Here is a 13586-nt window from a genome sequence, read left to right as displayed (position 1 = left end):
TATTGCCTGCATGTAGGTAAGTGCACCCATGTCGTGCAATGCCCACAGAGGACAGAAGAGGCTGTCGAATCCCCTGGGACTGGAGTTACGGACAGTTGTTAGCTGCCATGTGGGTGCTGGGATTCAAACCCAGGTCTTCTGCAAGAACAACCAGTGTTCTTAACTGCTGAGCCGTCTCTCTAGTCACCCCCTCAACTTGAATTTTTAAGCCAGTTTCTTGGGGTATAATTTTACCTTCTAATGATTTTCATGAGACCCTCTGGAGAAATTTAAAGACAAAAATTAACCCCTAACCTTGTTGGAACTCTTTGTTGGGGCTTTTTCAAATTGGTCTACATTATAGTCTTTGGCTGGTGCCAGTGGATCCAAAGATAGAATTGAAATATGAGTAGCTGGGTGTGGTGGATCATATCTGTAATCCCAGCATTCTCTAGACTGAGGCAGGAGGATCACCATGAATTTGAGGTTAGCCTGGGCTACATAGCCAGACCTGATCTCAAGGAAACAAATAAACAGAAATGAAAGTTGTATTTGAATGTCCTCTGGGGATGTTTCTGCAAGTAGCTTGCTCAAGGAGCTACTGAGGACAAGAGGGATACAGGAGCAGGTGGTCTGTGTTGCTGACTGGGGGCTCCTCAGTGGAACTAACAAGCCACAGGCGCAAAAGCCAGAACTGACAGCCACTTCTGAAAGCCATAGCACCCAGCTCAGCATTCTCTTAGATGGACAGGCACACCACTGGCATTGGTCCCTGAGGTAGAATTGCAGTAACCTCAGAAAGCTGCTCATTTCTGAGGCATTAATATGAACAAAAGATGTACATAAAAGGAGCTACAAAGCATGCCTTAAAGTTTGGCAGGAAAATAAAGTGTGGGTGTGAATGCTTTAAAGCAAGGCCATGGATCTCTGTGAGGTCTCAGGAGTATCTATCTCTCAGATGGCAGGTGGATGTCTGCCTCTAAGCACCATGACTTCCTGGGGCATGAGCCTAAATTGCTGTAGAATGTAGTTCTGATGACCAGCTGAGTGCACTTGATCTGCAGAGTTGATTAGTAGAGGCCCAAGTTTTAAAGGTGTGCTTTCAGCCCCTAGTGAGTACATCTTCTTTGCCAAACTGGACATTGGGGATAGGACAGTGAAAGCAAGACATAGTCTCCTGCCTTCATGCATTCCTGCAGCTAGGGAAAGTCAAGCAAGAAGCAATCTATACTGTGTTAAGGGAAGAAAACCAAGCAGGAGGGCAGTAATGGGGAGGGGATTGCTCGTTTTTAGTCCAGGAAAAGCTTCCTTAGGAGGGGATATTGAGCAGAGAGCTCAAGAGGGAATTAACATTGAGAATATCAGGAGAGAAAAGCTTTCCACACGCAGGGAAGTGCAAGGGCAGCAACTCTGAGCAAGCCGCACATAGAGTGAGAAGCAAGAAACCAGAGTACATGGAGTAAATGGACAGGACCAGCTGTCTGGGGCTGTGAGGCTAGTTTACGGATTTTTGACTCTGAAATTGGAAGATAGATTTAGGCTAAGGATAGTTCATATAATCTGAATTTATACTTTCAAAGGCCCCCAGGGCTGCTATATTGAGATTAGACTGTGGGGAGTTGGCAGAGATCAAAGATGGAGACAAAATAGATATAATATTTTGCTTGATTTTTTGAGGCAGAGTCTCCCTGTAGCCCAGCTGGCTAGAACTCACTATGTAGGCCAGGCTGGCCTCAATCTGCCTCCCGAGTGCTGGAATTAAAGGTGTGCCTTACCATGCACAGCTACAAAATATATTTTTATTAGAGTTAGTGATGATCCATTTCTCTCTTTAGAAGTGGTCAGTTCGCTTTGGGGCCACTTTGGTTTGTGATGCTTTGTTACTGAAAACTAGCCAAAAGAGTCAAATGCTGGCCCTGTCAGCTGTGTGGGCTCTTTAGTTCTGTGTTTGCCAGTGGGGGTGTTTCTTCTGGTGCCCCCATATCTTCCCACCCTGCTGGCCATCTCATGGGAAAGGTCGTGAAGCAGTATGTCTGTGGCCATGCAATGGTTAACTGCAGCAAAGGGAACTGAATCCATTACTGTGCCCTTGCTAGCAAGATGCCTTAAACAGGGCCTGACAAGTCAGCTCTGGCAAATCCCAGAGGCAAAGAGTCTAGAACACTGGATCCTCACATGGAACCTGTCCACGTCTTCCGTGGATGTAAGACAAGACAAGACACTTGAACTCACAGTGACTTGTTAAGTTATAAAACAGCAACAATGAGGATGGCAACCCACATTGATTACTCAGTATGCACAAGGCACCCTGGGGTCCATTCGTGCCTGTTGTTTCTGATCCTTAGAACCATTCTGCAAGTCAGGTTCTCTATTCACCCCATTGCACTGATGATACAGCTGAAGAACAGAGAGTTCAGTAGCTTGCCTGGCCAGCTAGTGACATCAGAGATCCGTACCTGTGGTCTAGCCACTCCCCTCTGCAGGAGGGAATGGACCTGCTGCCTTTTCATCCTAGTACATTTCATTTAATGCATGACTCACAGAAATGACTCTTCCCAGGTCGGATGCAAATATCCATCCTAAGCCAAAGCAATCATGTATTCTGATCAGTTGTGTAATGTTGAAAGAAGCCTCCAATCGTAACAGTATGGAAATTTTAGAGTTGAGATTTTATTTTTTTCTTTGCAAAAACACCACACTAGAAAAGGAGTAATACCCCCAGGAATTACTGGGAGCCCCGACTTCTGTGAGAAGGCTCAAAGGGTCTTTACAGAAGAAAGACAAAGAGCCACTGGCATCATCCCGATGTCTGACAGAACTAAATAGAGCACAGGGCTGGTCTCCATGGTTTAGTAATGATGAAATTGCCAACCAGATAATTCGAGTAAGATATCTGCTTGTTTTAGAGTAACTTCTCAGATGGTTTTAATTTCCAAATGATTAGTCAAACTACAGCTTTGAATTGGCTGAAAGAGAGTGAGTCTTAAGGTGAGATTGTATTTCTTAGAAACTGGCAGTTTAATATATTCACAGTGGATAGTCCGGTACTTCCAAGCACCTGCGATTTCTGATGTCACTGAAGTTGGCTCAGTGGAACGTTGAAGGGACACTGAGTAAGAGCAAGCCGGGCTCACTTCTCATGTGCAGGTCCAGACCCACCACATTTGTTCTTCCTGGTCTCTTTCTTCTTTCCATGGGAGAAAGTGAAGGTGATTATGGTCAGTCCTGGCATAGGTTGCTAACGTGTAATTGAACAAAACAGAACAAAGGTCAGTTCCTGGTTTTTTTTAGGAGTGACACAGTAGCTAGCCTAGATAAGTGGAGTAATGTTCACCCACTCTTTTAAAGCAGTTTTTCAGATGACCTCAGCTTCCAAATAAGCCCAGGTATTGAACTTGAACTAAACCAAGACTGTCCTGAAAGTAATTACCACATATTTCAAATGACTGAGTTGATTTTGGGATTAAGGGCTTGTTTCGTTTTATATTGCTTCCGTTCTGTGGAATTCTAGTAGTGCCCTGTTTACAAAATCAATTATCCTAGCACAAAAGTCTGGTTTGTGAGCTCCTAGAAGGAGCATCCCTCTCCAGTGCTATGTGCATTGCTTCCTTGCCCAAGGATTCATTTCTCTGCCTCCAAATACCCTTTCTGTTCTGGTTCTAGACACATACAAGGTTTCTTACCTTAAAAAAAGTAAATCCTAAAAAAATGCCTCAGCACAGGGTGCCATCCTTTGGCAGCCATGGACTTTGACATTGAAGAATATGTCATACACAATATATTACTAGCTGGAAAAAAAGGTTTAAGACATCTTGCAGAATATAATCTCAATTTAGATTTTGTCTGTTTGTTTTGTTATTGTTTAGGGTTTTTTACAGGATTTCCCTGGAGCCCCAGCTGGCCTAGAACTCTTAGAGATCTACCTGCCTCTACCTCCCAAGTGCTGAGATTAAAGATGTATGCCCAGCTCAATTTAGTTAAAAAAAAAAAAACTGCTCTTAAAGGGGCTAGAGAGATGGCTCAATGGTTAAGAGCACTGGCTGCTCTTGCAGAGGACCTGGGTTCAATTCCCAGCACCCACATAGCAGCTAACAGCCATCTGTAGCTCCAGTTCCAGGGGATCCAACACCCTCTTCTGACCTCCTTGAGAATTGCATGACATGGGTGTACTTACCTACATGCAGGCAATATAGTAATACACATAAAATTAAAATATTTAATAAATTAAATTTTTAAAAAAAACTTAAAGACAGGCATGGCTGTGCATGTCTATAATCCTAACATTGCAGAAATGGAGACAGGAGTCTTGATAGTGAAAGGTCATCCTCATAGCAAGTTTGAGGCTAGCCTGAGCTACATGAGACCCTAACTTTTAAAAAAAATGCTCTTAAATAGACGTAAAGATCTATAATAGAAGTTGACTTTAATGATTTCTGGGTGCTTGATTTATGGTTGACTTTTATTTTCCATGTTGTTTGTTGTTTGGTTTGGTTTTTATATACTCTAGGAGACAAAACCTAGGACCTCTTGCATGATAGACTACCACTGAGCTAGACAACCTGTGTCTGTATGTCTTAAGTTTCCTATAGTGGACTTCTTGCTCATGTGAGGATGGTGAGGGATACAGGCTGTGCAGGGCTCCGGGTGTGCTGCAACAGTAGTGACAGAGAAGCATGTAGAGCAGCCCAGGAGGAGTGGCCTATTGTGTGATTGACAGTGATAGGACACTCAGTGCTGTGCAACTGAGCTCAAACCAGTCTGTATATCATTGTTCAGAGAGACCTACTCTCCAGATAGAGATTTGGAAGACCAGCCTTGTTATATCCCAGAGGAAACTTTGTGGGAATTAGGAAAAGGTGCCCCTTTCTCAAGGGAGATCACTATATCTGCTGGGAAAATATTATAGTAATGTTATAATACTTTAAAAAAGGGGTTTGGGGAGATAGCTCAGTCAATAAAGTGCTTGCTGGGCAAACATGTGAATCTGAGTTCTGTTCTCAGAACCCTTGGAAAAAAGTTGGGTGTGTTGGCATACACTAATCCCAGCACTGGGGAGGCAGAGACAGGCAGATCTCTGGGTCTTCTTGTCCAGGAAGGTTAACCTACTTGGTGAGATCTAGACCAATAAGAGACCTTGTCTCAAAAAAAAAAAAAAGCAAGGTTGATGGTGCCTAAGAAATAATATCTGAGGTTGACCACCGGCCTCCACATGTGTGCACACACATGCACACCCATACCCACAATTTGGAAGAAAATGAGACAAAACTAGCATTGTGCCTTGTAGAACTGTAGGTACAGTTCTGTGGAGGCCAGGTTTTGTCCCCTGACCTAAGCCATAATGTGGATTTGGAAGACTGTATTTTCATGGTTTTGTTTGTTTCTTTTCTTTTTTAGGGGGTTTGTTTTATTTTGTTTTGTTTGTTTTGAGACAGGGTCTCCCTGTTGTCCCAGCTGACCTGGAACTTACTTTGTAGACCAAGTTGGCTTTGATCTCAAGATCGGCCTGCTTCTGCCTTCACCTCTCAAGTGCTGGGATTGAAGGTGTGCTCCACCAAGCCTGGCCCTATCATGTTATTTTTTGATGACATAGTGTGTGGAAAATTCAAATACAAATGCAGAGGCGGAGTAGTCTAACTAGTCTTCATGTTGCTGTCCCCAGACTTGTTAATGATCAACCTTGGGTGCCATTTGTCCGCCACAGTATTTTACTTGCATATGTTAAAGCAAATCTCAAGATTTCATACCCCTTTACCCATCTGCTTTATAAGGAATCTTTAAAAACACCATTATTGTGTCCAAAGGTATACACTTTCTGAAAACCCCAGACAGTCTTGATAATCAGCCAGGTTTTAAAATAGGTATGCAGAGAAAACCAGGGGAAGCTCCAGGGTGGGTGGCACCACTCACAGTGGGCTGGGCCCTGCCACATCACTCAACAATCAAGAAAATGCTCCCCCCACAGACATGGCTACAGGCCAGTTGAGAGTCCCTCTACCCAGGTGTGTCAAGTTGACAAATGAAGCTATCCAGCACACAACCCCAGCACCAATGTAACCTGAGATCTGGGCAGAACCTGCCCAAAGACCACATTGCCTGGAATTTCTTTGCAGCCCCAGGTGCACATTTCTTTTTTGTGCCTGTTTTTTTGATACGGGTTCTTGCAATGTAGCCCAAGGTGGCCTTGAATTGAAGATCCTTCTGCTTCAACCTCCTGAGAAAGCGACCAAGTGCTACTATGCACAATTAGTGTGTGTGTGTGTGTGTGTGTGTGTGTGTGTGTGTGTGTGTTGCTGGGGAGTGAACTGGGGATCTTGCTCGTGGTAGGTGAGTGCTCTCCCACTGAGCCCTAGCCCTGGACCTGGCTGGTACTTTCTTTGGGCCATTCATCCTTACTGCTTGGAGAGCAGCTATGGGATTGTAATGTCTTTGCTTTATCCTGCCTTATCAACACTTCTCCATTACAATAAATGTGTTAGTGGCGTATTTTATTGCAACAAGGAAAGGTATGATGTCACTTTTCAGCACCTCATGAAGAGCTGGCATGAAGTTGACTGCAGAAATGCCTGCCATGCTCACTTTCTCCTGTACTGCTTTAAAGGAATGCCGTATGTCACAAGTACTGCTCTTCAGTGAGGTGAAATCCTGGCAGAGATAGAAATTCAGGAGGCTGCCTGCTGCCATCCATGAACAGAATGGGATAAGTCTATGGAAGTCGTTATCAAGTATTCCATGCTTAACAACATCCCATCTGATTCAAAGGACTGCTCTGTCACACAACTCCCAATCTGTGGTTCTCCACATAGGGCAACATTAATCTGGAAACATACTGAAATGCAAATTGCCCACCTCACTAGGCAGCAGTCTGTTTGAATGCTTCCTACAAGTGATTTCTAGGCAGGTTGAACCTTGTCAAACTAATCTGACACTTAACAGCTCAAAGCCACTATGTTGGCCCTCGAGAAGGGTCAAATAAGACCACATCCCTGCTTGACTCTTCCGTAGATGTTGCTGTCTCCAGCCAGAGCCCAGCCTACATTGGCAGCTCCATTCTGTCACCACCTGGTGTTCAGAGCAGGCTCCTGTGTTCAGCCCGTGGGCTCTGCTTCCTCCTCTTGGAACCCACCTGCCAGCTCTCTCCTCTGCCTTTATCATTCTGCCAACTTGTGCTGGGTTTGCAGATAAGACTTCAACATGACTGAAAACATCCCCCAAATAAAGACAGATCAGGGTCAGGTAACAAAAATCTTATCTATTCTACAGAATAGGTTCCGGGAGGATTATGTACTTGAAGGGCATCCAATTCAAATACCTGCTAAGCCTTTAGCAGTCCCATTCTGAATACTACCATCCACTTCCCTACTAAGAGCCCTACAGTCCTGGGGCAGATCCCCTACCCTGTGTGCACAGTGTGGTGAGGGGAGGCAGCACTGACTCCAGTGGTGATGATCTAGCCAAGGTACCATGTTCCATCCATTCAGAGCCATCCTTCAGCTGATACCCCATAAGGACCTGGGTTGTGGGGTATCAGGCCTGAGGCTCTTTGAGGAGATGAGGAAGAAAGGGAGAGGAAAACTGAGAGGAAGGAAGAGAAGGCAAGGGAAGGGGAGGGAAGGGGAGGGGAAAGCTGGGGAGAGGATTTTGAGTCCGGATTATTTCTAATAATCTCCAGTTCATTTATAATCTCATGCTTCTTTGCAGCTGAATAAAATCCCATTGTCTATATATACAACATTCAGGATGTTCTTTTGAATTTTAATACTAAGTGTGTTAGACAGATTGATATAAGCTACATTTTGCTTGTGTTTTTACGTGATCATATGTAAAAGTGTAGTGGGAATGTTGCTGTTCACGTGCATCATATGCTGTGATTTATAGCAAGGAGGGATAAGCCTCAAGTGAAATGCTTATTTCAAGAAATAGATTTGTAACTGTTAGTAAGATACACCTTAAACTCCAATTGTTGGTGCATTTGGAATAGGTTTAGTGTGTGCACTGGAATAACATTTTCTTGATATTAACTGGAGTCATTCTATTTGCATTTTGTGTTTATATATGAAGCTAATTTTGGAATGTGTGAGATGGAAATTTATGAGAGCTGTAATCGGTGGAAGAGTACTGACTGGTTCTCTTGAACCAGAATGGACATTCACGTGGGTTGGACTTTCTAATGGACTTGCAGGAAAAGTCAAAGACTGTCATGAAAACAAGTGGGCATTTGAGGCACACATCTTGCTCATCTGTGACCAGTGATGTGAGAGTGAACCTGATAGTAGAAGGTCCTATCTCTTGAAGTGCTGAGTTACTGAGAAAGAATGGTGTTTGCAAGGCCATTTTTTGTGCCCACAGGTGTGCATTTGTACTACGTTGGGGGTGAGGTATATGCTGAGTGCGTGAGTGACAGCAGCATCTTCGTGCAGAGCAGGAACTGCAACTACCAGCATGGTTTCCACCCAGCCACCGTCTGCAAGATCCCCAGCGGGTGCAGCCTCAAGGTCTTCAACAACCAACTCTTCGCTCAGCTGCTCGCCCAGTCGGTTCACCATGGCTTTGAAGTTGTATATGAGTTAACTAAGATGTGCACTATCCGGATGAGCTTCGTTAAGGTAGGATGTTGCCTTTTGGAGGGTAAAGTAGAAAACGAGAAGAAACCACTAATGGCTCTTGGCTTTGGGTGGTATTTGCACAGCCAATTCAGGTGGATTACAAGTCTTTGGGGAGAATTTTATTAACAGTTTTTAAGAAGATATAAGTATGAACTATCTTGTTTGGCAATTGCATGAAAGTTTCACATTTGCTTTTGGAGAAAAACTAAAGTAGCAGTGTGATTGTTTTGAAAGCAGAAGATGCAGTGACGTGAATGAGAGGTAAGTAAATGCAGTATGGATTCCCCCATCTCTTAAATTGACAAACGTAACTGTCATCCAATGAACAAATAAGCTCATCTTCTTGGCCCAGGAAAGCTTTGGGCAAATGGAGGAAATAAGTTTGTAGATAAATTGCAAAAGAGAACTGGCTCTGCTAAGACAGCAGTAAGTCAGTGCTGCTGTAAACGAATCAGCATTGAGGCAGGCGAGATTCATCCTGAAAAAATCATTCTCACTCTTCCAAATTTTAATGTGTTTATCAAACTTGTGGGTGAGGTGGCACAGTTTTCACAGTGCTACCTGCCCCATCCAGCCAACAAGTACGGCTCCTTCCGGGAAATGTTTTTAAAAAGCAATGTTAAGGGAGTTGGGTGTGGTGGTGTAGGGTTTTAATCCTAGCAATCAGGAAGGCAGAGGCAGTCATATTTCTGTGAGATCCAGGCCAGCCTGGTCTATATAGCGAACTGGCCAGATGGGGCTACAGGGAAACCCTTTCTCAAAAAGAAAAAAAAATTTTTCAAAAAAAAAAAAAAAAAAAAAAAAAGCAGTGCTAGGGACTGAACCTCGGACTTCACCTGTGTTAGGTAAGCACCCTCCACTGAGCTATATCTCCAGCCTTAAAGTACGTTTTACTATCAAGTTAAAGTTACCATGGTCTATGGTTGTCCTATTTTTCTACACTCTAAGTATATTTTATCATATTTATAATTTTAGTAATTTAAAAAATAAGGATCAGGGCTGTAGAGATGGCTCGTCGGTTAAGAGCACTGACTGCTCTTGCAGAGGACTGGGGTTCGATTCCCAGCACCCACAGGACGGCTACGAACTGTCCTTGACCCCAGTTCCAGGGGAATCCGAAGCCCTCTTCTGGCTTCCGAGGCATTGCACCACCCGGGTGCCCTCACATACATGCAGGCAATACACTCATGCACATAAAATAAAAATAAATAAATAAATAAAAATAAGGATCAATATGTATCGATTTTGATTTAAAAAGTGTCTTTTTAAAGCCACCTTCTTTTGATGATGGACAACAGCATTTTACATAACAAACCCCTGGAAACCTTTCAGACGCGCTGTTGCTTTGTGGCCAGCAGGGGGCATTAACTTTCATTAATGAACCATCGCTTGAATCCCAGGCCCATGTTTTTAAAAGGATGATGTAATGTCAGCATCTTATAGGTAATTAAACTCTGTAAGTTTGAATGAGATCACCACGGGTATGAATTTAAACACAGAGGGCAGGGGGTCTAGAACTAAGCCCTGGAAATCTTCAACATTAAAACAAGAGAAAAGAATCAGCGATCTAAGCAAGCTGAGAAAGGCCAACCAGTAAAGCAGTTGTAGGACTAAACGCCCAAGAATGCATCAATGGTTGGAGCTGCTTGTTTAGAAAGATGGATGATTAGTCTATGGCTGAATAAGTGGGTGCAGGTGTAGTAGAAAGGCCTTGTTTCTGATGGCTTCATTTTTCTCACAAAAAGGATGAGTAAGAGAGGAGTTAGATGCAGGCATGTCCAACTCCACAACCTATTGGCGATATAGAGCTGAGGATAGCTGTGAACTTGGCCCCAAATTTACTTAAAACACCATGAGATTCTTTTGTGATTTTCTTGTAACTCAGTTGCACTGTTCTCAGGTGTGAACTTTGCAGATGACAGTATCATGTTGAAATGTTAGAAAACTGGAGGTTCCTGAGAGGTTTTTTGGGGAAGAGGAACAGGAATATAGAGCAGTCAGGTAGAAAAGAGAGAGACATGAGGAGCAGGTGCAGCTGCCAGGAGGCCCCACAGCGTCACAGAGGGATGGTGATCATGAGTTTAGAGTGACCAAGCAGCAGGCTATGTTGAATTTTTTAAGGATTTTTTAAAATGTATTTGCCTGCATGTATGTATGTGCATCACATGTGTGCCTGGTGCCTCCAGAAACCACAAGAGAGCATAAGATCCCCTGGAACTAGAGTTACAGGCAGTGGTGAGCCACCCAGTATGGGTGCTGGGAACCAAACCCAGGTCTTCTTCAAGAGCAGCAAATGCTCCTAACCTCTGAGCCATCCCTCCAGTCCCTATGCTGAAATTTTTAAATAATTATAGAGAATCATGGTTATCAATAGCAAAATAATCTATTAGCTGTGATCTCCCTTTATTTCTTAAATAACTTTCCATTAATGGATAACATATCAGAGTGGCTAGAACTGGAGAGATGGCTCAGCAGTTAAGAATACTAGTGGCTCCTGCAGAAGACCCAGATTCTGTTCCCAGCACCTGCATGGTGGTTCACAACTGTCTGTAACTTCAGTTCCAGGTGAACCATTGCCCTCTTATGGGCTCCATGGGCATTGCATACATGCAGGCAAAACATTCATAGACAAAATAAAAATAAACAAAAAAAAATTAAAATAACACATTAGAGATAAATGTCATCTATGTATCTATTATCTATCATTTAGTCAACTGTTTCTCCTATTATCAAATGAGATAAATGGGAAATTGCTCAATGAGGCAGAAAGAAAAGATAAATTAGCTCTGATAACAGCTCTGAAAATCAAGAGCCACTTATCTTTGCAACTTTCAGATCCGATCTCTGGTCTGCAACATGTAGCAGTTTTGTTTAGAGACAGGCTTCCACATGAAGGGCGTGCATGAACATGAGGTTGATTCCTTTCCCTTGTGAAGGAGAGACTTGTCAGCCTCTCCCATATGATGGGGTAGAGCCCCAGACAACCGCTTGGTGAGTGTCTAGCTGTGAGTGTATTCTCTGAGGTACCTGCTCAGAGCAGGCATCCACTTCTTACAGGATGTGGGCTTCACATCCCCTGTGCTCTGCCTGATGCCCTCTGGCTCTGAAGGCTGAGGCAAGGTGACACAATTCACTCTAGATTCCTTTCTTTTCTTTGCAGGGCTGGGGAGCTGAGTATCATCGTCAGGATGTCACAAGTACCCCCTGCTGGATTGAGATCCATCTTCATGGACCACTGCAGTGGTTGGACAAGGTTCTAACTCAGATGGGCTCCCCACATAACCCTATTTCTTCAGTGTCTTAACAGCTATGCCTTCAAGCTACATTCCCATAGAATGGATGCTATAGCAGACAGTGGCTTATATCATTGCAATCTGTAGCTAATGGAAGTTCCTGACTGCATATGTAAATACATATAATGTGTACTATTCATATTTTTATCAACATTTGTTTTGCTGACCTGGGGCCAGTGCTGTGTGGTTGGAGAAGTGCATTTTCCAGGCCAATTCTATGATAAGAAGCCATAATAAGAACCAAATGAAAGGGAACAGTGGGAAGGGCATTGGTGGAGCCAAAGGCAGCTTCAGTCGGCATGTCACTACACAGCACATTGTGCGGCCTAAGGAAAGCGCAAAGCTGTTTGTACAGCAAGACATGGGTTTTAGACGCACCAGAGCAAATAACAGAGACAAAACAATCAAACCCACATAGTATGAATGATCTCACTTTTAGTGTTATTGGCAAGAAAGAAAATCAATCTTGATCAGTGAATTTGAGATAAGCCATAGAAACTTCATTTCTGAAGTTGAAATACACATAGCTAGACCTCTGTTATCAATGGTACGTTTAAACAGATGTAAAGTGTGATTGGAAGAAGAAGAAACTGTGACACTTAGAGTAGTCATGTTGCCTCTATACCATGTAAAAAAATGAGTCTAATAAGGGAAACAAATATGAAAACAGCATGAGATGAGCTACAATCCCAAATGAGGGATTAGTCCAGAGTCTAGTCCAAGCCACCCGGCTTGGTCAGGGGATGCTAAAGACTGCTGATCTGCAGTGTGGACACCACGTGCAAGCCCAGTGCAGAGACAGAGCAGTAGAATAGAAGGCTGGACAGAGAAACCAGCTATTTATACATCAGTTCTCTTGCTCAGCCTTCACGAAGGAAGGGTGCCCCTTTGCCACACCCTCTTTCCTATTGACAAATTAGTTACAGGTGATTAAAACAGCAAATCCTTTGAGGAAATCTAGAGGCGCTGTTGGATCAAGTTTACAAATTACTTAACCTGGTATCTGTATTAAATTATCAACTGGTTAAATTTGGCAGCCTCTTCTAAAGCTAAAGTCTTGCACCTGAAAATAACTTCCCAAGCAAAGTGGGACTGTTTCATATTCCCTACAGTTTTGAGAAAACAATGGTAGTGAATAATTGCACATCTTCTAAAAATATACATACAGAGATGTGTATGTACATATTATTAAAGCCTGTTCTTTCTTTCATTGGATGATAAAGGGAAATTCCCCCAAACTTCTAGATACTTACCACCCACTCACTAATACTGCACTGCTTGGAGATATAGTTCATGCCCTTTGAAAAACATAATTTAAAATGGCATTTATGCTTATGAAGGACTTTGGTAATCCAAGAGTTTTCTTCATTTATCCATTCTGTTTAGCATTAGTGTAGTTGTTTCTCACTAAACTGTATTCAAGGTAGAAACAATCCTGTGAAAAGACATAACGAGTAACCACTGTCACTTGCAATGACTAGTGCTATCTATAGAACTTTCACATATATTATAGAAAATACTTATTGCATTTTACAGTAAAGCTCGGGGGCCCACTTAGTGTGGGCCCAAATTCACTGGTTCATCAACTCTGTATTGTTCATCTGTGTATGCCAGGTACAATATCAGGTACTATGGAATCACATTGTAAATAAGAGGCCATCCCCACCCTCATGGAGCCAAGAATTTAATAATAAACCCATTTGTGCAAACA

The 13586-nt window shown here is 43.1% G+C and overlaps 1 protein-coding gene across 1 annotated transcript in view; it reads left to right on the top strand.

Annotated features, from left to right (window-relative positions):
• Positions 1 to 13586, top strand: part of Smad9 (SMAD family member 9) — a 78036-nt gene extending 64450 nt beyond the window's left edge. The window contains exons 5-6 of the mRNA XM_008847123.3: positions 8326 to 8582; positions 11743 to 13586. Of these exons, the coding sequence (XP_008845345.1) occupies positions 8326 to 8582; positions 11743 to 11886 (401 nt within the window). The 3' untranslated portion in view covers positions 11887 to 13586. The remainder of the gene's footprint in view (positions 1 to 8325; positions 8583 to 11742) is intronic.

Source organism: Nannospalax galili, unplaced genomic scaffold (assembly GCF_000622305.1).
Source record: "Nannospalax galili isolate Female #2095 unplaced genomic scaffold, S.galili_v1.0 scaffold1283, whole genome shotgun sequence".
Lineage (NCBI taxonomy): Eukaryota > Metazoa > Chordata > Mammalia > Rodentia > Spalacidae > Nannospalax > Nannospalax galili.
Note: the sequence above shows the minus strand (reverse complement) of the source record. Positions and strands in the feature narration are given on the sequence as shown.